The sequence below is a fragment of the Oreochromis niloticus genome, linkage group LG12, assembly GCF_001858045.2.
Source record: "Oreochromis niloticus isolate F11D_XX linkage group LG12, O_niloticus_UMD_NMBU, whole genome shotgun sequence".
Taxonomy (NCBI): Eukaryota; Metazoa; Chordata; class Actinopteri; order Cichliformes; family Cichlidae; genus Oreochromis; species Oreochromis niloticus.
Window position 1 is genome coordinate 19,780,610 of NC_031977.2, and position 27,679 is coordinate 19,808,288.

The 27,679-nt window shown below is 38.7% G+C and overlaps 2 protein-coding genes and 1 long non-coding RNA gene across 14 annotated transcripts in view; 1 reads left to right on the top strand and 2 right to left on the bottom strand.

The window, feature by feature from the left end:
* The first annotated feature begins 1,007 nt into the window (after positions 1 to 1,007).
* LOC109194425 (beta-1,3-galactosyl-O-glycosyl-glycoprotein beta-1,6-N-acetylglucosaminyltransferase-like) lies at positions 1,008 to 10,140 on the top strand. 4 transcript variants are annotated; one of them, XM_019365309.1, is made up of 7 exons: positions 1,015 to 1,123; positions 1,394 to 1,799; positions 5,988 to 6,308; positions 7,719 to 8,195; positions 8,299 to 8,392; positions 8,498 to 8,902; positions 9,024 to 10,140. In XM_019365309.1, exons 4-7 carry the CDS (start codon positions 7,888 to 7,890, stop codon positions 9,507 to 9,509), a joined length of 1,293 nt encoding a protein of 430 aa, XP_019220854.1. In that variant the 5' UTR covers positions 1,015 to 1,123; positions 1,394 to 1,799; positions 5,988 to 6,308; positions 7,719 to 7,887; the 3' UTR covers positions 9,510 to 10,140. The 4 variants fall into 4 exon arrangements, with proteins under 4 accessions (XP_005452082.2, XP_019220854.1, XP_019220853.1 ...); XM_005452025.3 differs by having other exon boundaries at positions 1,008 to 1,799; positions 7,974 to 8,195; XM_019365308.2 differs by lacking the exon at positions 1,394 to 1,799 and having other exon boundaries at positions 1,020 to 1,123; positions 4,626 to 6,308.
* Positions 2,404 to 3,565, bottom strand: LOC109204434 (uncharacterized). The gene is made up of 2 exons (XR_002063907.2): positions 3,063 to 3,565; positions 2,404 to 2,885 (listed from the first exon to the last, which is right to left on the bottom strand). It is a non-coding gene; the product is annotated as an uncharacterized LOC109204434 (long non-coding RNA).
* Positions 10,141 to 11,631: 1,491 nt separating the features above from the next.
* Positions 11,632 to 27,679, bottom strand: part of LOC100711299 (serine-rich adhesin for platelets) — a 44,853-nt gene continuing 28,805 nt past the window's right edge. For 5 of the 9 annotated variants that reach the window (XM_005452026.4, XM_013271897.3, XM_019365319.2 and 2 more), the window contains 11 exons: positions 26,292 to 26,843; positions 24,752 to 24,840; positions 22,535 to 22,756; positions 22,126 to 22,290; positions 19,593 to 19,692; positions 17,226 to 17,357; positions 15,704 to 15,790; positions 15,428 to 15,526; positions 14,337 to 14,378; positions 13,895 to 13,934; positions 11,632 to 12,963 (listed from right to left, as the gene is read on the bottom strand). In XM_005452026.4, the coding sequence (XP_005452083.1) occupies positions 13,898 to 13,934; positions 14,337 to 14,378; positions 15,428 to 15,526; positions 15,704 to 15,790; positions 17,226 to 17,357; positions 19,593 to 19,692; positions 22,126 to 22,290; positions 22,535 to 22,756; positions 24,752 to 24,840; positions 26,292 to 26,843 (1,525 nt within the window). In that variant the 3' untranslated portion in view covers positions 11,632 to 12,963; positions 13,895 to 13,897. Of the gene's footprint in view, positions 12,964 to 13,894; positions 13,935 to 14,336; positions 14,379 to 15,427; positions 15,527 to 15,703; positions 15,791 to 17,225; positions 17,358 to 19,592; positions 19,693 to 22,125; positions 22,291 to 22,534; positions 22,757 to 24,751; positions 24,841 to 26,291; positions 26,844 to 27,679 lie in introns of those variants that run through there. The other 4 variants (XM_013271900.3, XM_013271899.3, XM_013271901.3 and 1 more) reach the window with 4 other exon arrangements.

The following is a 27,679-nucleotide window of genomic DNA, read 5'->3' on the forward strand; positions in this document are numbered from 1 at the left end:
TCAGGGATGCAAACCCTTGGGTGACAGCCAAGCAGAAAACAAGGTCATAATTCTCTCTGTGAGGGAGAAGGTTTTAAGGATGAGATGGGCCAACATGTAAGATTTGCGGAATGATCTTTGTCAGATGTGAAGGCGGAGGCCATTGGCAGAGATAATCCTAGTGTTTGGCTGGGGTGTTTCTCTCCATATTGTAATATGTTATTAAACCATTTCAAAACACTTCCTGGGGTGTTTGCAGGTTATTTAAAATTTCCACAACATTGCCTTACCCTCTGCAGGTATTTGGCGGTTGCAGCTTACAGAGTGTCTTCAGTTCACTTTTCCGTAACCAGTTTAACTGGACTGAAGCGTGCCCAGCAGGTTTGATGCATCAGAAACCTTAAAAGGATTGCCAAAGCAAATAATTACAATAGAAAAAAGGCTTTCCTGTGCCAAAGAAAGATCATTTTTTTCTCTTGATTAAGTCAGCAAAAGTTTAAAATGACTTTCATTAAGATCAAGAAGCTTATTATCATATATACTACAAAACACAGTGGCAAAGCAATGATTACGCAATTTATGGCTGTAGAATAACTAAATTAGATTATTTTAACCTAATAGAATGTTTCATTTAAAAACAGAGGCGTTTGTTTCATTTTTAGGTAACATGAATTGCTGTGGTCCTATTTTGTATGTTGCCTAAAACTATTGAATTTAAGGTTTTATGTTGGTTCTTGTTCTGAACTTCAGATTTTAGTTCACAGATTAGTACACAGTTTTACATGTGAAAGTACTTTAAAAAATGGGTTTAAGATATTTCACAGGCCTATACTTAAATTTCTTTTTGAAATATTCCATACATATGTATGTGCGCTTCCCTACCATCCTCATATCATCTCTTGGTTCAGGGGGGAGTAACAGATTAAATATAAAACTTTTTAGCAGCTCTAACACATTTTAATTGTATTATATTTGAGATTTGATTACTGTAAATAAGGTGGTTTCTAAAACCAGGCTGGCGGTTACGATTATTGCAGTTGATTCCTGTACTGGATGCTTTCCCTACATGGTCACTGAAAACAGGCAGACGTCCTGCCTACATCCTCAGGTATCTCAGGCTTACTCTATGGTTGTACATCACAAGGTATGTATGTTCTATAATCAAAAGTTACTGCAACGCTTAGCATTAGGTCTAAATACGTAAAGTTCTAATTGATTACATTTACAGTGTATCATACAGGGAGCATGATCTTTGGAAAAAAAATTTTTACCAGAAAATTGGTGTTATAGGTATGATGGATATCTCACATTGGCACTTTGGTTTTGACCGTTTGTTAAATAACCATGAAAGTGTTCATTTAAACAGTTTCAGCAAAAACATTTAGGAAGCAAATTAGATTGTTTGTATCCATAGGTGCAGAACTTTGAAGGGACTACTGCGAGCTATCTACGCACCTCAAAATATTTATTGTGTCCACGTGGACAAAAAATCACCAGCCTCAGTCTTTATTGCCATCAATGCCATTACTTCCTGTTTCCCAAATGTGTTCATGGGCAGCAAGGCTGTGAATGTGGTCTATGCTGGATGGACATGTGTACAGGCTGATCTTAACTGTATGGCTGATCTCTATAACACCAGTACGACATGGAAATACTTCATCAACCTCTGTGGTCAGGATTTCCCTTTAAAAACTAACTTGGAAATTGTGCAAGCTTTGCGTTCACTGAAAGGAGGTAACAGTTTGGAGTCGGAGGAAATGCCTCAAGGAAAGAAGGGAAGGGTGACAAATGTTCACAAAGTAGTAGATGGACAAATGCAGGTACTTCTTTTGGATATTTTTTTATAATGCATCATGTAACTATTGATCAATTTACGTTGATCAATAGCTATTTACTACTACAATAGCTTTTACTTTTACTTACTGACCTGAGAGGGGGGATAAGAAGAAAAAGAAATGAGTGGAACAAATCCACATTACAATAAAACATTTAAAGGAAAATGATCATGGGTCAGTCAAGATGTGTTACTTTTATAAAGAGAGAAATACTAACTAAACAGACTAATCAGAGGTGGGAGGAACATTCTATCTCTGAGAAAATGTTATGTTTAGGAAACATTACTTAACATTACCTAAACTAAAGAGGACTGGTAGGTGACACTTAGTTACAGACTGTTTACTCAGTGTTGACGTCATGCTGATTTTCACAATGTAAAGATAAATTTGGTATTGCTGTATTTAGTTTGATGGATGAAAAGTTAAATTAAAACCCAAACACTGTATATATATGCCATATATACAGTGTTTGGGAGTAACAGAATACATGTACTGGTGTTACGTATTTATAATACAAAATATGAGTAACTGTATTACGTTACAGTTACCGTTTAAAAAGGTGATATTCAGAATACAGTTACTTTTTTTTAAAATAATGCCTAACTAATACCAATCTAATGCCTGGATCTCAATCCTGGGCCCATGTCTGTCACGGTCCTGGGTCGGTTCGACCCAGCATTTTGAGTTCCTTAGGTTTTGGTTTATCTTTGCATTATGGATTAGTTCTTATTCTTTGGTGATACTGTTTTGATTATAATTATATCCTGATTCTTTAGCCGTCCGATGATGATGATGATGATGATTATTATTATTATTTCTGGTTTAGGTTTTGTTATTTGTTCTCCTAGTGTTAAGTCCGTGCTCCCCCTGTTCTGTGTGATCCCTACCTGTGTATCCCCTCTGTGTAAAGCCCGCGTCTCTGAGTCGGTGTCTTCGCGTGTGTTTTGAGTTTCCTGTTTTATTGTGAAGATCTGTCTTATGCCAGTATGTTCAGTTTGCGTTTCCCCCTCCTCGTCTTGTTAATCACAATCAGCTGTGCCTCCCGCCTGTGTATAGTTTCCTCGTTCCCTTCTGTGTTACTTCCATGCGTGTTCCTCCTAGAGTCATCCGTTCAGGTTCGTTCTGTTAGTCACTCCCAGTGTAGGTCACCTTTAGGTTTTGTTTTGCGCGCCATGTTTCTGTTTGTGCCCCCGCAGCCGTGACAATGTCACCCCTACTTGCGGCCTGCATAATGACGTGAAGAAATACCTGTGTTACTTCCATGCGTGTTCCTCCTAGAGTCATCCGTTCAGGTTCGTTCTGTTAGTCACTCCCAGTGTAGGTCACCTTTAGGTTTTGTTTTGCTTGCCATGTTTCTGTTTGTGCCACCGTTGTGTTAATAAAAGCTCGCTCACATCCAAGCCAGTGCCTGTGTCTGGATCCTGTCTCTCACTCACCACACGTCTGCCCCCGCAGCCGTGACAATGTCACCCCTACTTGCGGCCTGCATAATGACGTGAAGAAATACCTTTAAAAATTATTATTCAAAAAATTATTTAATATAAATCCAATAGGGAGAGTGTTACAGGCATAGCCCTAAAGAATGTAGCCTCATGGGCAGTGTCAAGTTTCATGTTTCATGCTGAAGGGAGAATGGACTGTCATACCTGATATGTGTCTGTCAGCGTGAGGGAGGGAGAAAAAAAGAGAGTCAAAAAGAGTTGTCACCGAGCAGAAACGGGAGATGAAAGCATGTAAATATAATAATAACCACAGCAGCCAAAAAGAGTGCCTGATGAGCCCAGTTGTAAGTAAGCTATTAAGACTCGACTGTACACTGTGTTCGTGTTTTCCTCCGAAACAATAAGTTCCATTGGAGCAGCCTTTCAACGCCTCTCTCTGTCTCTCGCTAGCAACATTGACCCAGACAACAAAGTAAAGCTAGGTTTCGGCTACGAACCCGACACGGAACCCGACGTATTAGCCAGAGGTCCCTTTATCACGGTTCGGACCCCAACCTGTTTAATATACGCGCGGAATAGTTTTCTATACGAGATTTCTGCAAAAAGTGCAGCATTACCTAATGTCCGCCCTACTGTTACTCATTTTAGATTAAGATTTAAAAATCTAGTTGGTATTGGTATGGCGAGTAGCCTTAAGTAAGAGTAATAAATCACACAGCAATAGTACATTCATGTAGTTGTAAAAAGCATGACAATATATTAAGTAATCCAAAGTATTCAGAATACGTTACTCTCACTGAGTAATGTAATGGAATACGTTACAAAATACATTTTAGGACATGTATTCTGTAATCTGTAGTGGAATACATTTTAAAAGTAACCTTCAAAACACTCCATATATAATTACAATATAGAAATACAGAATGCTAACCTGTTCTGTGGTTAAAGTTTTGTTTTATACAAGATTTGGAATATTTCAATAACTTAGTTTGTTTCTAACAATGTATACTTTATACTTTATTGATCCCCGTGGTGAAATTCCTCTCTGCATTTAACCCATTCAGTCTGTGAACCAGTGGGCAGCCATTGGGCACCCAGGGAGCAGTGTGTAGGGACGGTACAAATAGTCAAATAGTCACGTTTATCTGTGTCTTGGAAAACCAGTACTTTTTCTAAAGAGACCGGTTTAAGAAATTAGCAGCCTAGTTTGACGATAAGCAAAGTTATCCAAGGCTGTTTAACATTACCATTAAGTTGGTCTGGTTTCTATGATTGCATTTGAACTACTTCTAAAGAGCGTTGGCATCCTGTTTGACTGAAACAAAATGAGTTTGCTTTATTTCAAACTTTTCCTGGTTTGAAATGGCAGCAACACAGGAGCGCCACAGGGGTGTGTACTCTCGGCACTGTTCTACTCCCTCTATACTTCAAACTGGGTGGCCATCCATGGCTCCAATACGTTTGTGAAGTTTGCTGACGACACAGTGGTGTCGGGCGCCATCTCCAACAATGATGAGGTGGCCTACATGGATGAAGTGAAGAATCTGGCATTGTGGTGCCAGGAAAACCACCTCCAGCTGAACGTCTGCAAGACCAAGGAGCTCATGGTTGACTTCAGAAGGAGTATGCACAGAGACTACAAGCCCTTCAAGTACCTCGGTGTCCACATCTCCTCAGATCTGACATGGTCTGCCCACATTCAGGTCCAGTCCAAAAAGGCTAGGCAGCGCCTGTACCACCTAAGACAACTGAGGAAGTTCAGGGTCTATCCAGGGATCCTAAGAATTTTCTTTACAGGCGCTGTGGAGCACATCCTCACACAGAACATCACATCCTGGTATGGGAATAGCTGTGCCAAGGACAAAAGAGCTCTTTGGAGAGTGATCCATACAGCAGAACACTGATGCAGGACTGGTATCCCCTCCCTACAGGACATTTATACCAGGGGATGCTGGTCCAGAGCAGTTGAGATATTGAAGGACCTGTCGTCCCCCCCCCCCCAGCAATAAACTGTTCCAACTTCTGCAATCAGGCAGAAGGTTCTGCACCATCCAGGCAAGAGCAGAGAGGCTCAAGAGGAGCTACACCCTCAGGCCATCGATGTGTTAAATCAGAACCCCATGTGACATATAAGAGATCTTGAATCTTGAATCTTCCAAATAAAATATTTACAGAACTTCTCATAGTGTTCAGCAGAAGTAGTCCAAGCCACCCGAGTCCGAGCTCAGGTGGCACATGCCACATTCTCAGGGACAGGAGGGTGTGGCGTCTTGTGCCAGCCTGAGGGTCCTAGGTCACTAATGGGTCTCCAGCTCCTCTACATCAAGACTCCAGAGGTGTTCTGTCATCTAAGCATCCTCATCACTGTTGTCTGCTCTTAGTCAAGCCACCAGTGGTGTTACACCACCTCCAGCGACTTCAGCCTCCTCCTGTCTGTCCTCATGTGGGGTCCCATTTCCCATCCCAACTTCATCAGCAGGAGCCAACTGATCATCTTCTTTGTCACCAGCCGCCAGCCAAACATCCTTAGGTACTCCATCTTCACTGCCGCGGACTGACTTTTCACCATCCTGAGACGCTCCGTCTTCATCTCTGGGCTTGTGGCCTGGCTGTTAAAAATGTGGATGGATTGATGAATGGATCAGAAATGCATGTATATAATATATGAAATTCCCTCCATATTTATAATAGAAATAGATTAGAGTCATGTGTTCTTTTACACTGTTTTCAGGTCCGTTTGCTGTGTGGAAACAGTGGCATTATGCGTGGAGAGGAGAACTATCTGGAACATCAACTTATCTTTCAGAATAAAAGCATTTCATTTCTATTAGAAGTAGTATCCTGCTGGTTAGATGAGTTTCACTCCCAGGGTTAGGTCTGCAGGGAAAAGATTTTTTTTACTCTGAAAAATGCTGACAGGATGTCTTCAGTTTGTTAATGCCTCACCTACTTAACTGATGAAAACATGCCCTGCAGGTTACATTTGCCAGAAAGCTTAAAGGAATGCCAAAGCAAACAACAGAAAAATAGATTTAGTTTACCAAGACCCCAGGTACGTACAAACATCATTTCATGATTTATGCCTGTTTATAGTGTAATTCAATTACCTCACACAATATTTTCATTTAGAAAAAGAAGCTTTTGCTTCATTTTCACAAATTCCTGCTGTCTTGTTGTGCATGTTGCCTTAAAAAACCTATTGAATTTAAAGTTTTATGTTGGTCCTTGTTCTGAACTCCAGATTTTTATGTTTTGCTGCAGTGGCAGATTAAATACACAGAAATGTTAAATGTTAGTTCACAGATTTAAAATAAAATAGATTTAAGAAGTTTAACAGGCTTATACAAAAGAAAAAATCTTGTGAGTGAAGGAAAATGAATACTTTTATCCATAAAAGAAAAATACTTTAAAAGGGCTAGAAAGAAAAACTGACTTAGCCTTTCTTTTTTTTTTATGAATCTAAATCTTCAGTTTCCCTGTTTGTGCTTACAGTACATGGAGTGCTAGGTAATAGTGAATGGAATGTAGTTGAACAACAACAGCAGATGTGTTGTAGATTTGAAGTACTCCAGACAGATAGTGTCTTTCCTGTTTTTTGATCAAAAACCCGAAAAGAGTCAACAAATGACTGTGAATTTCTATTACGACACAAATGCTCAAGCAGGCAAACAAAGTTCAGCATTACAGATGTAAAGAGAATGTACACGTGCCAAGTGTAAGTGTAAGATAGTTGTCTAGTTTTCTGTGTACTGATCAGACAAATGAGTCTAGACAGTTTTATGGTGTTAAAACTAGTGCTGTCAGCGTTAATCTCGTTAAAATGACATTAATGCCATAACCGCATTAATGCAGCAAATCTCCATTAGCGAGTTAGCACGGATCGCCCTGTGCGTGGGGCTGGACAGCGTCACCACGTTAACGAGCTAACCGTGCTAATGTGTTGACACCATGCAACCCCACACACGGATGATCTGCACTAACTCGCTAATGGAGATTTGCCGCGTTAATGTGGTTATGACGTTAACGTCATTTTAACGAGATTAATGCTGACAGTACTAGTTAAAACTAAAGAGATTCCCACATATATGGTGTTGCCTGATATTTCAGTTCAACATGTCATTATTTTTTTCTAAAGTTCTTAAAATTTTAGAAGGCAGAGTTGGCAGAAGGGGATTTCAGATCAAATTTGGCAAGAAAAAAACAATCGACCTTGCAGAAAGTGTTAGAGGTGCTCTTTCACATATTTGAGATTTACTTATCGCTTTATGTTGGTTTGAATTTGTTAGGGATGCTACAGTTAAAAAAAGTTACCGATTGCTAAGTTCTTACTCGTGTTACTACTTTAAAATGTTTTAAAATGGCCAAAAATATAAAATTACAGGTGCATTTAAAAAGCAACTAAAAAACGAAACAAACACATATGTTTCTTTCCTACTATCCTCATATTCTCTCATGGTTCCAGGTGCAGTAATGGACAGACTAACCAGCATACCCTCGTGAAAGGAAACTTGTCTACACATTATTAAATATTATTCATTATTATTTTATGATACCACAGGTGTCTGTCAGACATTTTAGCAGCTCTCACACACTTTAATTTTATTATATTTGAGATTTGATTACTGTAAATAATGTGGTTTCTAAAACGAGGCTGGCGGCTACGATTATTGCAGTTCATAGCTGTACTGGGATCACTATGGATGCTTTTCCTACTTAGTCAACTGAAAACAGGCAGAAGTGCTGCCTACATCCTCAGGTATCAATGGCTAGAGTATACCGATGATGATGAGAGCCCAGAGAAAGTTTGCAACTGCTCAGCAATTCTGCTGGGAGAGGAGGAGGAAATACAGCAATCCAAATTACTGTCCATCAGCAAAGACTTCCAGAAGAGTACTCAGATCCCTGATGAGTATTATATCAATGCGACCAAAGACTGCAGGTTTGTGCTTTAAATCACAGGTTTCAGTAATTACCTCTTAATAATGATTTAAATATATGGAATTTAAAAGCAACATTGCCTCTTCAAAATTTTGAATTTACAGTAAATTCAAGACAAGCAGGAAATATATAACATTCCCATTAAGCGAGGAAGAAGAGGACTTTCCACTAGCTTACTCTATGGTTGTCCATCACAAGGTATGTGTTTTCTATGTCAAAAGTTTACTGAAAAGCTCAGCAGTAGGTGTAAAAAATGTTTAAATTACTAATTGATACATTCAATTAAATTCTTTTTATCCATAGGTTCACAACTTTGAGCGACTACTGCGAGCTATCTATGCACCTCAAAATATTTATTGTGTCCATGTGGACAAAAAATCACCAGCCTCAGTCTTTATTGCCATCAACGCCATTACTTCCTGTTTCCCAAATGTGTTCATGGTCAGCAAGGCTGTGAATGTGGTCTACGCTGGATGGACACGTGTACAGGCTGATCTTAACTGCATGGCTGATCTCTATAACACCAGTACGACATGGAAATACTTCATCAACCTCTGTGGTCAGGATTTCCCTCTAAAAACTAACTTGGAAATTGTGCAAGCTTTGCGTTCACTAAAAGGAGGTAACAGTATGGAGTCGGAGGAAATGCCTCAAGGAAAGAAGGGAAGGGTGACAAATGTTCACAAAGTAGTAAATGGACAAATGCAGGTACTTCTTTTGGATATTTATTTATAATGTATCATGTAGCTATTGATCAATTTACTTTGCTACTGTAAAAAACATTATTTCAGACTTACTTACAATCATACTAACTTTTCAATTGTTCCAGCGAACAGGAAAAACAAAGGATCCAGCTCCCTTCAATCTGCCCATACTATCAGGAAATGCCTACATTGTGGTCAACCGAGGTTATGTTCGCAGTGTTTTGGAAGACAAGCGAATACAGGCCCTCATTGAGTGGGCCAAAGACACCTACAGTCCTGATGAGTTTCTGTGGGCAACAATACAGCGAATACCTGGTGTTCCTGGCTCAACGTGGCCCAACCGTAAATTTGACATGACAGACATCAATGCAATTGCACGGCTCGTAAAGTGGCATTGGCACGAGGGGTCAGAGGGTTCTCTGCAAGCAGTATACCCAGAATGTAAAGGCCACCATGTCAGATCAATATGTGTGTATGGTGCTGGAGACCTGCAGTGGTTGATTGAACAGCATCACCTTTTTGCCAATAAGTTTGATGCAGACAGAGATCCCATTGCTATCTACTGCTTGGAGAAATATCTGAGACACAGGGCACTGATAGAGTTAGTTTAGGTGGAGAGTTAATTATCTATCATGAAAGACAATTCTAATAGATAATAAAACTATAAACACATTCTTGGGTAGTGTTGGATCATAATTGTTATAGATGTGTTATAAGTGTTGTGAAGATTTTCGGCATTTACAACAGTTTCTGTTTATGTCCTTTGCTTTAAATGTGGTGTCAGTGCTTTCCTGAGATGAGGTTAAATGGGGTTGGCTGCTCCTATCTCTGTCGGCTGCTGGCTCCTGGGGGTTGTTATTGTGATTTCCCACCCACATTATCAAGTACATTTTGTTACAAATGCCACCACCTGATGAAGCTCATAAAACAACATCCTCTGCAAAAAGCAGAGATGAGATTCTGAGGCCACCAAAGTCTGAATCTTTCTGTCTGTCAGATTCCTTGAAGCACAGGCTGAGGAAGAGGTGTGGCACCAATATATCCACTTGAGCTTCTTAATTAACCATAATGCATCTGAAAGTCTGACGCTAACCAATACTGAAAAAACAAAGTACAATACACATCACAAATACATTTCAAAATGCAGTTTTAAGATACTTTATGGTTATTTTACAAGGACAACAACATTACGGTGCCAGGATACGGACTCACGCCTAATAGTATAAATACAACAAAGGAATTTTAAAAAAATGTATGCAGAGGTAATAAGAAGTTGAATTGATAAAAAGGACACACAATAAATAGATAAATAATAACATAACAAATATTCACATAAAATAGTCTTATATTCAGTGGTTTTTGAGTTCAGTGCTCAGTGTGGACATGCCTGTATGGCAAAAACTGTTCAGGAATCAATTGGTGTGAGTTTTTATGGATCTTTATCATTTACCAGAAGATAAGAGTTCAGAAAGGTTGAAGGCCGGATGGAAACGGTCTTTGAGGACATTACATGACTTCTACAAATAGTGAGAGGTGAAGATGTCAATCATGGCTGGTAGGTGGGAGTTGGTGATACCTTGTGCAGTTTCTAAAATTTGCTGCAGAGCCTTCCTATCAGCTTCAGAAATTTTCCTGTACCATACACCCTGTCAGGACACTCTCAATGGTGCAGCGGTGGTAAGACACCAGCAGGAACTGTGAGAGGTTCATTAGCCTCTTTATAGCATCCTAAGGCATTTCCCCATTACAATAGCCCCCGCTTTGAAAGATCACTGTCCCAAGGACCACTTAATGCCTAAACACATTTTCAGTCAAAAATTACATATTATATCAGACATCTGTAGGTTTCTAGTAACGTTTTGACACTGTGGAAAATGAAATAGATTAGGATGCTTTTCTGCCGGGCTGCACTTGAATTATGCCAAACTCCTGTGTCAAAACTGCGTCTCTACTATTGACCAAGTGCCTAAGCTATTGGGTTCTATGCTCCCATTTATACATGTTATACATGAGTTTGCGTTTAATCATTGGTTATTATTGATCTCTGGCTCTCTTCCACAGCATGTTCTTTGCCCTGTCTTTCTCCCCTCATCCCCAACTGGTGCGGTAGATGGCTCAATCCTGAGCTTGGTCCTGCCAGAAGTTTCTTCCTGTTAAAAGTGACTTCTTCCTTTCCACTGTCACAAAAGTGCTTGCTCATAGGCGGGGGGTCTGATTGTTGGGGTTTTCTCTGCATTATTGTAGGGTTTTTACATTAAAATATAAAGCGCATAGAGGTGACTGTTGTTATTTGCTGCTTTAAAAATACATTTTATGATTATATTCAGTAAATTTATTAAATTTATCCACGTTTATCTAAATTTAAATTTATTAAAACAATACCATTATTAATCTAGCATGGCAGAAGGTAATTTTGTATCATATCCAATAATTTGCACCTCTTACTTGAAAAACACAAACTCATTTTAGCTTTGAACCTGAACTCAGTGCCCACGTGGCTTGCATAGATAAAAACAGTGGGAAGAAAACATTTCCTTTTAACAGGAAGAAACTTCTGAGAAGAGGTGGTGGTAGAACATTCCAGGGAAAAACGCTCCTGCTAAACAAGTTAAAGCAGCGAGCAAAGTTCTTTTATATCTAATTAATACCAATTCCCTGTATATAACACAATGTTTTCTTTTATTGATCATTGCAATTATTTGTAAATTACTAGAAAAATGAGGGGAAACAGTGTTTCAGAGGAACACATTTTTAATGAAGTAAGTAATTTTACATATTTTACAACAAATGAATACCATGCAAGCCACAAATAAACAAACATGTACAAATAAATAAAGCGATATGGTCTAACTTGCACAGTGGACACTTTCTACAAAGTATCTCGCTAAATAATATACACGGTATTTCCTCACCAGCACCCAAGAATGTCTCTCTGTCTCTCTCTAGTACAGTACTAGCACAGTGATCTGCTTTTGGGTGTATGTGTGTCAGAGTAATTTCAAACTAAAAGCATGCAACACACAACTTCTGCTACAGAACAGCTCTTCTACTTTATTCTCACAGTGACACAAAGCGTGAAAGCCTTGTAAACATTTCATATAAAGATTGACTGAGGTGCTAAATGAGATGGTGACATAATGTCAATCCTTACTGTAAAAGGAGAGGCCCAGACCTTTGAAAACTATTTCAAATCAGGTTGGCTGTTCTATTTCCTGTCAGTGTGGACAGAAGGGTTTTATGTGTGCAAACAAAAATGTTAGCAAAAAGACGGGATGTTGAAGCATTAATTAAAATAACATGCAGAATTCATATTTTCTACTCATTTTAGGACTACATGTATAAAGACAAATACTTCATGTATACTGAATGTTGATTAGTAAGTGGCATCCCGTGCCAGATCGCAGATCCAGTGTCTAACACAGATTGCTGTGTTAGCTTAGTTTTACCTACTCTGACATAATTTAATTTGAAAATACTTCAATAAAAGTCTTTAAACTAAATTACATCTCCTGTAAGCTTACTGTGCCTTCGCCTCAATTTTGTAGCTTTTTTAAATGGGATGCTAGTACTACTCAAAAACATCACTGTGGCTTTTGAAAATACGCTATTATAATAACCCAGAGTTAATTATCAATACATGATTGTTGTTAATAGACGTATGTTACAAGCCAATAACAACTACCCAGAAAGACAATCTATAATATGAGCTGTATGGTTAAAATTAAAGATGAAGTAAAAGAAAACAAATGGGAAACATAATCAAGTGCTGAGAGTACTGTATTATAGTATAAAGCGTTTCCCTTCAGCACAGTACAGCCTCTGCACCACAACCAAAGTATTACTGTATATTCGGCACCCTCAGATCTGAATGAGATTTTTCCTGATGTTTTGTACCACAGCATCATCCTCTCTGAGTTACATGTTGTTGTAACAGCTGAGCATGTGTCATATTACAGGCTGGCTTCAAATTCAGACATGCCGTGCTCAAGTACAGCATAGCACAGGGAGAAGAAGAAGGGCAGCAGCCAAATATCTCGTCACACAGCAGAGTTCCCCTTGTCGACTCTAAGGGGAGAGATAAGAAGGGAAAGAAATGATTGCAACATATCCACTTTACAGTGAAATAATAAATGGTAAATGGCCTGTATTTGTATAGCGCTTTACTAGTCCCTATGGACCCCAAAGCGCTTTACACATTCAGTCATCCACACATTCACACACTGGTGATGGCAAGCTACATTGTAGCCACAGCCACCCTGGGGCGCACTGACAGAGGCGAGGCTGCCGGACACTGGCACCACCGGGCCCTCTGACCACCACCAGTAGGCTGCAGGTGAAGTGTCTTGCCCAAGGACACAACGACCGAGACTGTCGGAGCCGGTGCTCGAACCGGCAACCTTCCGATTACAAGACGAACTGCCAACTCTTGAGCCACGATCGCCCCATAAGAGCACAAAAACTTCATCCAACTTCCCTGTCATGGGTCAGTAGTGTAGAGACGTACTAGACTCACCAGAGGTGAGAGGAACAGTTTATCTCTGAGAAAATGTGGTGTTTTAAAAAAATTCGCCTCCCCAAAATTTCTGATTTTGTAAAAACTATGTTTTATACCCACAGGTCAGCAACAAACATGACATTTAATCAAAATACAGAAGGCTAACCCGTTGTGTTTGGATGTTCTACCACATTTGATACCATACATGAGGTTTTGAATATACTAGAATTGGAATATTTCAATAAATTTCCCCTTGTTTGTCTCTAACAGTAGTTAGAGACAAATCAGTACTTTCTCAAAAGGACCTGGGCAGGTTTAGAAGCTAACAGACTAGTTGATCATTCTGGGAAGGATCTGCAAGGCTGGTTCTGCTATTACAGAAGAATTACTTCTCAAGAGTGTTGGCATCCTGTTTGACTGGAATGTTTGTGAATGGAGTGAACAAAATGAGGTTTTTTTTTCCAAACATTTCCTGTTAAACGGGAGCAGCAGAGTACTTACCACTTACTCTGCTGCTGTGTCCTGCAATTCTGTGTCCAGTCTGGTTTAGCATTAGGTTGAAAGTCAGAAAGCAAAAGTAAGTAAGGGATGTTAACTGAGCAACTATACTGTCAGCAGACATGCAAAAGCTGGGGATCAGTAGCCTATATCGATACTTGCACTGACAAATGAATTGATGAAAAGAAAAACAAGCACTGGTGCTCAAATGTGAGAGTATTCAAGGTCAAAGCAATGTACTGCAATGCATGGGGTGTAACAGTTTGCCTCAAATGAGTCAATATTTCACTCATCAAAATGCTTTTTTAAATGTGCCTTTGTATTGGATAAGAAGACAGTCAAAGGTCAGTCAAAGGTTAGTCCCAGCATGAGAAAATTAATGAAGGATTTTCAGGGAGAATTAGACATAACCAACTCATAGAAAGAGGCAGATTAAGTGGTTTACCTCGTGCATGCAAATTTGCTCAAACTCCTCTCCTGGTCATACCTTTGGGCAGAAAAATGTGTAAACATGCCTAAAGCACTTAAGATGACAATCTGCACTGGTTGGTTTCAATTTTTAAGGAAATGCAGTGTTTCCTGAGAAGATTTGCAAAAAACTATTTGTCTCCGAAATGCAACTACAGAAGTAAGAAAAACTAGCTTTTATCTGTTAAGAAGATAATCAAGTGAAAACATAAAAATATGTAAGAGTTTTAGATAAACATTCAAACATAGTTGCAACTACAATAATGGTTATGAAATGGCACATGCACCACACATTAAATATACCGTTGAGGACTTTTACTCTGCACTAGGGGTGTCAAACTCATTTAGGCTGTGGGCCACAGAACGTACAATTTGATCTAAAGAAGTCAAACTATTGCCTAATAACCTAAAAAAACAAAAACCTGTAAATTGTTTTCCTTTCTTTTAATTTAACGAAGTTTGAGTACACATTTAATAAACCATCTAGTTTTAAAAGTAAAGATTAGCAACTTGAGGTACCTTAAGAAAAAATAAGTGCAATCCAAGAATAGGTTTCAGTTTTTCCAGAAAATCTGGTATACAATAGTAAATCAAAGGAACCCGTCAACACAGCTCTTTGGTCTTATACATTAAGAAACAAAGACATAAGTACAGAAAATTAAATAAATTAAAATAGAGTGATATCTTTGTTATTAAGAAGGCTTTAAAACTTCTGAAACATCTGCAATTTTTGCCATTTTTCTTTGCAGGTTTCGCATTTTCTAGTGTATCCAATAGGCTGGACTAGATTAGTTTTGTGGGCTGGTTCACAGCCATTTTTAGGACAAAGTTTGATTGTCTTGTTTAGATCAGAAATGTCAGAAACTGATGGGCTAGATGACTAGATGAAAGAAAGGTAAATTTAATTACACAGGGCTGAACACCAGTCAGGCAACACCCAGAAACTTCACAACAATGTATTATGTGCAAGATGTGGTTCGAAACTAGCAATTTGATTTCTCATAAGTCCTTGGGTAGATGCCATGATCAACAATGACTGGCATTTTCAGTAATGACAGGCTGGCTCACCTGACAATGCTGTGAGGTATATGCACATACTCCATAGGAATGATTTCTCCGAGCTCCTGCAGACTATGCACATACTTGATCTTACTGCTGAACTTGGAACTAAAGGAAATAGAAATCAAAAAGAATTACAGTAAAAAAATGGTTTCGCTAAATGCAACATGACACGCCTTTCTAATGGAGATCTCCATGACTTTGACTGCAATTAAACTCTAAATGAATCTGAATGAATTTTAATGGCTGAGAGAGTCGTGTGAATAGCAATTACAACTCTGAGACCTTATGAAGGGTCTGGTAATTCCTAGCAAAGTCCGTATGAACCAGGACGGATGAACAATGATGAACATCTTTAGGTTTTTCTTCAGTCTGCGGGACAAAACAGTCAGAAATTACACAAAGGAGGAGTACAGTTTCATTGATGACTATAGCTTGTCATTGATATCTATTGACACAGTGCTTTTCAGACAAGAGTCACAAATCGCTTTAAAGAAAGTAATCTAAGATTATACAAAATATAAGAAAACAAAGACAAAACAAAAATTTTGAAAGAAGAAAGTAGAGTACATTAGCAACAGCATTAACAGCAGGAAGATCAGACTGTTTTTTTCACATTTGCGCAGCTTTTTAAATTTTTTCTTATGTTGTTTCTTTTAATGGCAGGAACACGAAAAGAGAGAAAAGCCATGCTCTGAAATAATAAATCATATTACTCACATGAGGGTTTGCCCAGAGAGCCTTCTTGTTATATAAAGTATATTTACACTACTGTACTTATAGCCCAGCATTTTATTTGAGTTTGAAATTTTTGCATTAACAAAGCTACCTTCTTACAACATTTAGATTCGGGAATGAAAACTGCATTCTCCTTAGAGTATAGACTACTTGAAATACCGTAGAGCGTCACGTGAACACGCAGAATCTCAAGGCATGGATGGGGAATCACTGGCTGTCCCCCCAAATGGTTAAGTCACCAAATCATAGCCAGTGCATTTCCAGATTGGCAAACCTCCACGTTCAGTATAATTATACAAAACTAAACTGATTACAGCACTTAGGTTATTTCAATATGGGAAATTACTTGGTCCTTACATCGATGACTGCATTTTTATCGTTTTCATTTTTCTTTTATAATACATACAGCAGCTCTCCCACAGGCAGATTACATATTATAAGGTAGATTACTTATTATGTAAAGTCATGAAATATTATTAATCATTGATATTTGCTCAAGTGCAGTCAAAACGGTTCAATTAAGGCTGTGAAAAAATTGAATTTATCATCAAGACAGATAAGAAAAGAAACCAGAAAAGGTAGATTTTTAAAAAAAACCCTCTAACATCTATTTGACATGACTTCTGACTACAGGCACAATGTGTTAAAATTAAGTTGGCTTAAAAATGCTATGTCATGCTATGTTCCCCTGGGAACAGTTCGTGTTGTAACAATCTTTTGTTTTTTTTCTGTATATGTCGTTTGTTTTGGTTTTGCTATGATGGAAAACGTCCAAGTGTGAGTAGTGCACTGCCAAAGTGTAAAGGTTAATGACCCCAGAAAAATGGTTGCTGCACTGCTGGGATTTTAACTACACTAAACCTGAATTAAATAATTTCACAATGAAAATCGACTACAAGTTTCAATTTAAACAGTTCACTATATTTTAAAGGCGTTTTTAGAGTTAACTGAGTTTTTTTTTTTATAAACCACAATATACACTATCAGTGAAAACATGCAGATAATTTGTACTACGGTTATTCAATATTAGGCTTTACATTTGCAACAAACATATCTGTGTTAATATTACCTTCTGTCTATCATTTGGTAGCATCTTTTCATCCAGGTAAAACCAGGCATTCTCCTGCGAGGTGTAGCGCCATTTAGATAAACAATAATGTAATCCTCAGCTACCATTAATTCCAGTGTACTTATCACATATCTACAAAGAGAAGGAGAACAAAAAACAGCAGATTAGACATGTTTATTTATTTTAGACATGACTGTAGCAAGTTTTCTTCTCGTCACTTCAATGGCATGTGAGAAGCTTTGGTTAGGAGATGAAACGCGGGCATGATGTATATAAAAACAGAGCTACACACCAAGGGCGTAGATTTGGCATGGACGGAAGGGACATGTCCCCACCAGTATCCAGCGATTATTGAATTGTCCCCACCAATAATTTGTTCTCTTCGAGTAAAGAAAAACAAACCTGATAGAAAGAAAAAAAAATTATCTGTCAACGTCTCATTCACCCAGCGGTGCAGAAAGACTTAAATTACGTTCTCTACTGGAGTCCTACGTCATGTGACAAATATGGCCAATGTGATTGGCTGTGCCTTTCAGGGAGCTCTGTTTAGTTTTAGCAGCGGCAAGCCTGCGCTGCGAGGACCTGCAAGGAGGAGAGGAGGATGGCAGCAAAGAGGAAGAACCTGGATATAAGAAAGTATTTTTCAAAGAAACCTGTAAGTCACTTAAAGTCAAGTTCACTCATAAAATGTGTCCGTCATAATAACGTTACAGGCTATGCTAGGCTTTAACCATGAATAACGTGTTTTGGAAACTAACTGCACAACATGCAGCACTATTAGTTATCTCAGTCTCTGAGTAGCATTTCTAATTTTGATTGAAAGTGTCAGAGAAAACGGAGCCTCGAGCCAGCCAGGATATTAGTTTACAGAGGCTGTTAAAATTATATGTCTAACGTTAAAATGTTGGTGACACAATAACTTCATCCTAATGGCACTGACATATTCATAGGGTTAATTTTTGAGACAAAATATCATGAGGTAGTCACGATTTTGCAAATATTCCACCTTGTAGTGCAGTTTGCACAAATTGTTTTAAAAATGCACTCACCCTACAAACATTACTGATGAGTCAAGATCTGCACAAATTGACAGAAACACTGAAGCAGCTACACATTTTATTCTTATTGTCATGTATGTCCTATTTGTCAGGCGACAGAAGAACCAACACAAAGCTCAGAGAGTAATGGTGACACAAGATCACAGGTGAAATTGGATGATGACTTGGTGGTTCATTACTGTATTTGAAGCACATGTGTGACTGCATGTATTTGGAATGTCTCACTGTTATTTATCAGGTGACAGAGGCAGCTCTGCCATGTTGTAGCTCGGACAGAGGTGAAGAGGCGAGGTCACAGGTGACTGACTGATGATTTGGTGCTATAGATTAACTAGTATTTATTATCATGACAATTTTTAGGCTGCTGATGTAAATTGATTTATTAAATATATTTATATAATATAATATATATTTGACAAAGAATCTGAATTGACATGTCTCACTTTTTATATGGCACGAATCAATGTGTTATTTTATCAGGTGGCAATATGTCCTAGTGCAGTCAGAGGGGAAGAGCCAGGGCCAAAGGTGAGGCACATCAAGCACATAATAATAATTTTAATGTGAGGATAAAACGCATGTACAGTGGCTATGGAAAAATATCTACACACCAATGTTCAAATGCCAGTTTTTTTTCATGTAGAAAAATGACAGCAAGTCATGTTGCTGTAACAGTAGTTCATGTTTAGAATAAAAAATCCCAGCTCACTGACTTGATCGGGGCAATAGTGCCTAAAATGTTGCATAATTTTGCTGAGAGATCTTTTACTTTGTGGTAATCTTAGATGAGTAGTTTTATGGACAAAAACCACCAGGTCATTCAGTGTTCCCTTAGTGCTAATGTATCAGAGATGTTGGTGTACTATAACTGAAGTAATGTTGTTAAGTCCTTAAAGTCATATTCTTTTATTGTCATGACTGTAATTGAAGCTGTTTTTATTTTTGTATGATACCTGATTTATATGGAATATGGCTGAAGTAAACTAAAGCCTAAAATACTTAGTCAGTCATTTGTTTAATAGTAATTTAACATTATATAATTGACATATAAAACTATGAATTGTAATTTTAAATGGTTTAAAAGCATGTAGAATAGCATATGTAGGCAAGTAAATTTCTCCTTTTTTTATCAAGAAGCAAAGACAAAAAGGAAAAAAAAAAGAAACAGGACAGGGTTCGGTGGTTGAATCATCCGTCCCCACCAATGCCAAAACCAAATCTACGCCCTTGCTACACACAGAGAGCAGTGGCAGAAAGATACACCAGCGTACGCTCACCTGGAAGCATGGTCATTTTTGAATGTACTTACAGAAAAAGGTTTTCCATGACATAATTGTAATTGTCACAGTTGCTCTCTGGTAGGAAACATGCAGCAAACACAATGATGGCTTTCTGTTCAGCGTAATAACCTGAAACATGAGAGACACAAACATGACTATCATGCTGCATATAGAGCACCTGTACAAAACTTTCATACAAATCATTTTTCTAACATTCTTGTCATATTTATGACCAACTAATTTCAGGCCTATCACTTAAAAAAGCAATTATTATTATTATTTTTATGGTTGACACATGGGTAAACGTGAGTGGGACTTTGCCCTCACTATTAAACATTCAGGAAAAAGTTCTTGGCCCCTCCCATCAAATAAGAAAGAGTCCTCTCCTTAACGCCATCACATATTTGTACTTCTCTTACTTTATAGACTTTTTCAGTCTCAGCCAGACAAGAGTCTAGTCTCACATCTGATCACACAGCAAAGTTTTTGGTAATCATCAGAAACCACAACACACTTTTCTAAACTAGTTTTTATTCTGATCTCAGATCTGATTTTAGTTTTCTTTTCGGCTACATCAACTTTTGAATTATGAGTAATATTAGTCTGCAATGGACTTGCATGCGGTTTTTATTAAACCGCAGGCACCAATCAAGTGACTGTTTCAATATTTTCAGTCAGATAGGCGCACACTGTGGCATAGATATAATGATCAGTGTCAGTCGGCTACCACTTTTTCATAGCTTTTTGCTTAGCATAGGATTTTCTCGTGTATACTTTGTCCAGATTGCCGCGGTACAGCATCCAGCACTAGTCGACCATCATGCTCTCATTCCATAAACCTTGGTAGCGAATCTCCATTAACTGAATGTCCTGATGAAAACACAGGCAGTGAGTCATCATGTGGCTCCTGCCACACCATCAGGATTGCAAACAGCATTGCTGCCTTTCGCAGATTTAGCCAGGCACGCAGTCCATTGGAACAATTGTTGCAGATGACATGTGGATCCTAAGACTTATCCTGGTCACCCAGTGGACAGCCAAAGTACAATTTTTATATCTTCTTATGGTCTGTGGTTAATTGGGCGACACTGTGCTTTCGTCATGAATGAACAACACACGTAAGAGTAATTGTCTGGATGATTAATACAATTTCTAGGCATAGTAGCAACTGAAATCAATCGAAATGAATGTTGTCTGTAACATAAAAACGCAGAGATCCTGTTGTTAAAATCTGGCTTAGGCTAATTATACCAAATATCATGCAACACACAACTAGCTTCATCACAAAAAAATGTTTCAGCTAGGGAAAAACTAAACACAGATTTGAAATCAGCATGAAAAACACTACAAAACCCACATAAACTTATCTCTGATGATTTTGACCTGTTGAGCTGTGTTATCTAAAGCCCAACAACAAGTCTGAAGTCTTGGACGTCTCAGATCAGTTGAATAACAACACACATTTCAAAACTGAGAAAAGACAGTGTAAGACATCCAACTGCATACTGTCATATAACATATTACATGTAATAAAACAACAGTGTTAAATTCAAATAATTTCCTTAAGTTTTCACAGTAATTTATCAAACAGTAAAAACATTACAAATATTAAAGCCAACATCAAAACTAGCATTAGTCTTGCAACATAAATAATCAAATGTAGGCCAGAAAAAAGATTATTAACCCAACCGGTTGGGCGGATGGCTGCTCCACCCTGAGCCTGGTTCTGCCGGAGGTTTCTTCCTGTTAAAAGGGAGTTTTTCCTTCCTACTGTCACCAAATTGCTTGCTCATAGGGAGTCATCTGATTGTTGGGTTGTCTCTGTTGTCTTTGTATTATTGTAGGGTCTTTACCTTACAATATAAGGTGCCCTGAGGGAACTGTTGTTGTGATTTGGAGGTATACAAATAAAACTGAACTGAATTCAAATAATTATTTTTAAAAATCCTCGATGGACTTTTTTTTTTGCTTCAATGCTTCATTTAAGCTACAACTTCATAGCACTCAGTTGTCACCATCTAAACGAAAGCATTTTACCCACATTTGCCACTAAAAATAGTCCTGCAGTAGAAACGTCTCATAGAGCATGCTTGTGATGAAAAAACACTACATTACGCCCCCGCAGCCCCCAGATTGTCAACAGAAAGACTGATAACACAACAGCAGCAGTGACAGTGGTGTTGTCATAGTTTAATTAATTAAATGATATTAAAATGAAGACAGAAATTTTTTTTTTGCCTCCACAGACAGTAAAACTACACATAGGCCAGTAAAACGCTAAGACACTGACCCAGTGCATTATTAACATTATTTATTAACATTTATACTGTCATAACGTCTGTTTTATTCAGCAGAAAAAGTTGTATCAAAGCACATGGGAAACCTCAGAGAGAGGTGATATCCTCGCTTTTCTTCATTGCAGCCACCACACACTTACAAACACACAAACACACAGAGTTTAGTTGTATGATTCAACTAAAAAGATGAGAAACAGCAAGATAACTGGAAGGGAGGCTCATCCAATGCTATCAACTGAAAGCTGTCATAGATGTGTTTACGTACCTCCATGAGAAATGACTCTTTTGTAGGGTTCAATGCACTTCATATCAATGCGGTGCTCCTGCTCTCCGATCACCACACTCCTCCACAGCCTGCTCTCCTCTGCTGCTCTGTGGCCCGGATCTCTTGATGCCGCTCCAGCACCCAAAACGGATTCCTCTGAGTCCCCTGAGGTGACATAAGATCAAATAAAATAAATATTAACAGGTAGATTTTAATTTAAAAGACAACATACAATGGAGAGCTGCTGAGCCAGTAGTTTTGACATGAGTCTGACCCGCTGTGTCTTTACTTTTTTCTCATTTTACCCTTAACTCTGGAAATAATGCATGCTGCAAAAACTGTAAAATACAGTCTTTGTATTTTTTTATCGTTGCTGTTCCAATGAGTACGTTCATGTGTCTGCTGTCACCATGTTTATTAAATTCCAGTGAGTCGGCCTCGTCAGGTGTGTCCAACTCATCTAAGTTGACATCCAGGTCATCCCCAGTATCCAAGCCGTCATCCTCTGTATCCAGGGTGTCTTCTGAAAGAAGAGACCCCTCGCTGTGGTCCAGGGACACGTTCATTGGTGGAGCTGCCAGCTTTCTCCTTTGATTGGACCCGCCAGATATATCAGCTGAGGAGGGCTGGTCTGTGCAGAGAAAGTCATTTGTTTATAAGGCTTTTTTTCACTTTCATTTTTTGATCATTTATAGATTATTATGTGAACACCTTATGAAAATAAATGTTTTTTTGTTTTTTTTTAAATCAACAAAAAATGTATTCATTTTAAGGATCTTTAGTAAATCCTCCTAAATGAAGAATCCTTTTGATTAAAATGTCTGTCTGCCCATCCATCTGAATGAGCACTCCCTTCAGGCTGAGAACCATGGTCTTATTGATGGCAATGCTATTGGAGTCAAATTGTTAAATGTTGTCATTGTGTTACTTAAATTTGTAAGTCTTAGTTCAAGCAGCATGATCAAAGATATTCCTTTGCCTCTGACCACCTCTCCAGCCTGTTGGACGGTGGGGGAGGCTGTAGTGTTTTATTATAGGGAAATCCTATGTGAGGGTTCTGTTTTGTTGTTTAGTAAGCTTCCTGCTTTTATGACCCTTTTGGTGAGCAGGAGGTCACGTACACGCACCCCCAAACACAAACACACACACTCACATGCATACACACACACACACATACAAACACATACACCCTCCAACAGCAACTTCTTCCAACAATCCAACAACAGTTTGGTGAAGAACAATGCATTTTCCAGCACGATGGAGCACCGTGCCATAAGGCAAAAGTGAAAACTAAGTGGCTTGGGGACGAAAACGTTGAAATTTTGGGTCCATGGCCTGGAAACTCCCCAGATCTTAATCCCATTGAGAACTTGTGGTCAATCCTCAAGAGGCGGGTGGACAAACAAAAACCCACTAATTCTGACAAACTCCAAGAGGTGATTATGACAGAATGGGTTGCTATCAGTCAGGATTTGGCCCAGAAGTTGATTGAGAGCATGCCCAGTCGAATTGCAGAGGTCCTGAAAAAGAAGGGCCAACACTGCAAATACTGACTCTTTGCATAAATGTCATGTAATTGTCGATAAAAGCCTTTGAAACGTATGAAGTGCTTGTCATTATATTTCAGTACATCACAGAAACAACTGAAACAAAGATCTAAAAGCAGTTTAGCAGCAAACTTTGTGAAAACTAATATTTGTGTCATTCTTAAAACTTTTGGCCACGACTGTACACACACAGTACCTTATCTTTTAGAACCATAGGGGGGTTTTACAATGGGAGGTGCTTGTGTGTACTGTAACTGTTTTCAATAAAAGGCAGCAAGGAAGGCTGTTTATTTGATGCTGGCTAGGAGACAGGTGAGGAGCGTTCAGCTCCAAGAGCCTGGTTCCAACCAGTCTCCCTTGCTAGCAAGTAAAAACCGGTTGAAGCTGTTCGCCTTGTTTCCTTCGTTAATGGGAATACGTTTCTAAACCAGCGGGGCCTGTGGAAGCACAGACTCAACAAATGCTTTGGTTGTAAGTGATTGCGTGGGACGTAGTTAATTGCCTTTTCTGAGTCAACAAAACACATAGATTGAGGAGGAACAATGCAGTGCTCATTGTGGGTGCAGAACTCGCTCTTAAATGCCTCGAGGATATTTGAGCGTGTGTGAAGCATTTTTCCCAAGCAGTCTGAGGTTTGACTAACCGACACACTCTCCTCTCTAGTACCACGTCATTTAACAGATATGTGATTCACCTTGCTGGTACAGAATAGCTATTTAAGCCTGACAAACTTTGTTATTTAAAGAAATGCAGACAGATTATGTACCTTTGTGACAGGGCTGCTAGTAACAAAGTAATGAAGACATCATTAAAAATGAATGATTCAGTCAGTGTTAAGTGTTAACAAACAAACAGTTCCTGTGAAAATGATGAGGTACAATGAGGGGACTGAAATTGAGTGAAAGAGTTGACAGAAAATGTCCACAGAAACTCTTCAGAAAGTTTTTCTGAAGTTTTCAGAACTACTCTCCGTCTCCTCAGAAGTAAAATATAAAGAAATGAGGGATGGCTCAAGAATTGTTCACAGTTCAATAAAATTTATAGAAAATACCACAAACAATGCAAACGTGTTTAATTACCTTCTTTGTTTTCCATGTCATCTGTAGCGTCTTCATTGGATGCCATCTTCATCATCATCCCAGCTGCACCAACTTCCTGTTGGGAGTGTCTGCTCAGAGGCTCAGAAATACAATAATGAGCCACAACATAAATGATCATTGCTATAACCACTGCCACCAGAGGCACAACTACACATAGTATTGGGCCAAACAAGCCAAATACAATCATTTATATAGTGAAAAGCACTAACTGTTCCCATGACACTGAATCCGAGCGAGTGTAAAATGTGTTCATTTGATTCAAGACATGAAAGAATTTAGAAGTGACAAAGTAGACGGAGAGAAACGCACTCACTGCTTCATTCCCAGGCTGCACGTGTGGGCTGAAGAAACAATGCTGAGCAGTGTTGCTAGCTCCCCCCTCCCTAAACTAAAGCCCCTCTAACAGACCTGATTAGAATAAGGCCTCTAACAATAGAGAGAAGCAACATAGAGAGAGCACTTACATATGATTATATGCACAGACATGCAAAAGGTTTTCTTTTTCCCTTTTAAAAAATCTCCATCTTTTGGGCTTCTACCTTTCCCTCATCCTGTCTTCTGTGAACACGAGCGACTGAACCACTCTCCCCGCTATCAAGTCACATGACCACTTGATTATGGAAAGGCCTATTGTGCGTGTATGGAAACTCACGGGCACACAAACCGAATGAAAGACAGGGGAGAGCTGTGTATCCCAAAGAGGCCGCGGGTTATCAGAATTACAAAGTGGAGCAAAACACAAACCATTATGAAAAATTGACCTGCAATAACCACACACATACTCAAATGAACAAGATGCATGCACAGCCACATGTGATACACATGCATACAAACTAGAGACTGATTACAGAACTTTTGTTTTTTAAAAACACCACATAAAAAACCCTTACAGGCATATTTAACTACATATTCACTACTATATGTAAATAAAGGACTATATGTTGCTAACTGTACATTAGAAATGGCCCCATTTCTGCTTATATAATCTTTTTTTTAAATGTATAAAACCTAAAATATGGTGCAGTCACTCATTATATTGGAACTATTATGCTTTTCTTCCTATGGATAATACTGCAATGTCCCTGATCCTTGTAATGCCCTATACAATGCAGTGGAGTCAGATTTGGGTTCTAAGTAGTGAACAAAATTTGAGACCACTGGGCCATTTTCATTTTCCAGTTCTTATGGTTTTTAGTGCAAAAACACATTTAGCCTAAATAGTGAATAAAGAGAATGATGAGAAGAATATGAGCCTTGCTGCTTTGACCACTAAAAAAAAGAAAAGAACTACAAGCTTGATCTATGCTGCCGCCTTGTGGTTCAAAACAACATTGCATGTGCTTTTTTTTTCCAGTCTATTTAAAAAGACCAGTGATAGAAAATCTTTACTAAGCAAGGGGTAGACATAAGGGCCTGACTCTTAGCTAATGAAAGTAGTACAGCTTAAATTCCAGAAAAGAGTAAGAACTGAGGTTTTACACAGTGAATAACCTGCTGTGCTGACTGAATGAAAGCTCACCTTGACAGGGGAAAATGAACATATCCCTCCAGCACATACCGTGCGTGATCCTCTGTCTCAGTGTGGACATCTGATTGATAGAAAGCCTTCCCTTCAGACTGATAATGAGCATGGTCTGACTGAGACTCATACTGACCCTGGCTGTTAGCTGGATACTGAGAGTATTGGAAGTCAGAAGTGCACAAAGAGGTGGAGGCAACTATATACTGACTTTCAGCTGTGTCCTGACACCTGAAGTGTGTGTCACCCAAGCGGTTTGGAGATTTATCTCCAGCTTCAAAATAGTTATCAGTCTGCTCGTATCTGTATTTTGTAGCCGTGGCATCAGTTGTAAACTCGGCATAGACGTCAGTGGCATCCTGCTGTCGGCTGGATTTGCTCTCTACAAAGGCTGGATAGGTGCACTGGTTTTCAGTTCTTTGGTCGATGTGATGATAGTTATAGCCATACTGGGTTTGACCCTGAGTTGTGTTCTGTTGTCCGGACCACTGGTATGCGGCATTTTCTTGAGCAGGGTGGGATGACAGTTCTGGTGTTACGTCTTGGTGTCTTCTTTTAAAGGAAAAGGGGATCATTGCAGAGAGAGGGGAAAAATATTCAGAATTAATACACATGGAGTCACAGGTATACTTTTTTATCTGTACAATGTTTTTAATCTATCCATTCATAAACCAAACACTTAAAAAGTACAGTGATAATATATCATTAGGAAAATTTGGGGCCTTGAAGGCTACAGTAGTCTTTTTTTGTTTGTTTGTTCTTCTCTAAACGTACAAAGACACAAATGCATGCTCATGGGTACATGGGTGACAGGATTTAAATTTCAGCCATTTTTTTACCAATCAACAGGTGGCGGTAATGCGCCAAAAAACACAAATATGTCTCTGGAAAAGCAAAGAAGCAAAGATGACTATAAAAACTATAAAATAAGCAGAGAAAAATGCAGTTGTTTTTTTTTTTGAAGATGTATATTTGCATACAGTCATTAGGGCTTAAGGACATTTACATTGTGTTTTGTGAAACTAAATTTAACCCAACAGGACTGTTTCACCAATGTTTAAAATCAGCAATAAAGAGAATGAAATAAAATGTCTTCAACACTGAAGGCCAAAAGATACAATTTTTCTCTGAAATACTGAACAGGCTCCACTTCATAGACAGTATATTCTATTGATTTATTTACTAAAGAACTACTGAAGCTAAAGGTACCAGTGCATGAACGAACACGCACACACACACACGCACGCACATGCACGCACGCACACACACACGCACGCACAAGCACAATGCCAACACCTTGCAAGAGAGCTAAGGGAGCTGTTTCCATTAGCTGTGGTGGGTCTGCAGCTGTAATGAGGCAGGTAATGCATATCTAATGAGGCATAAAC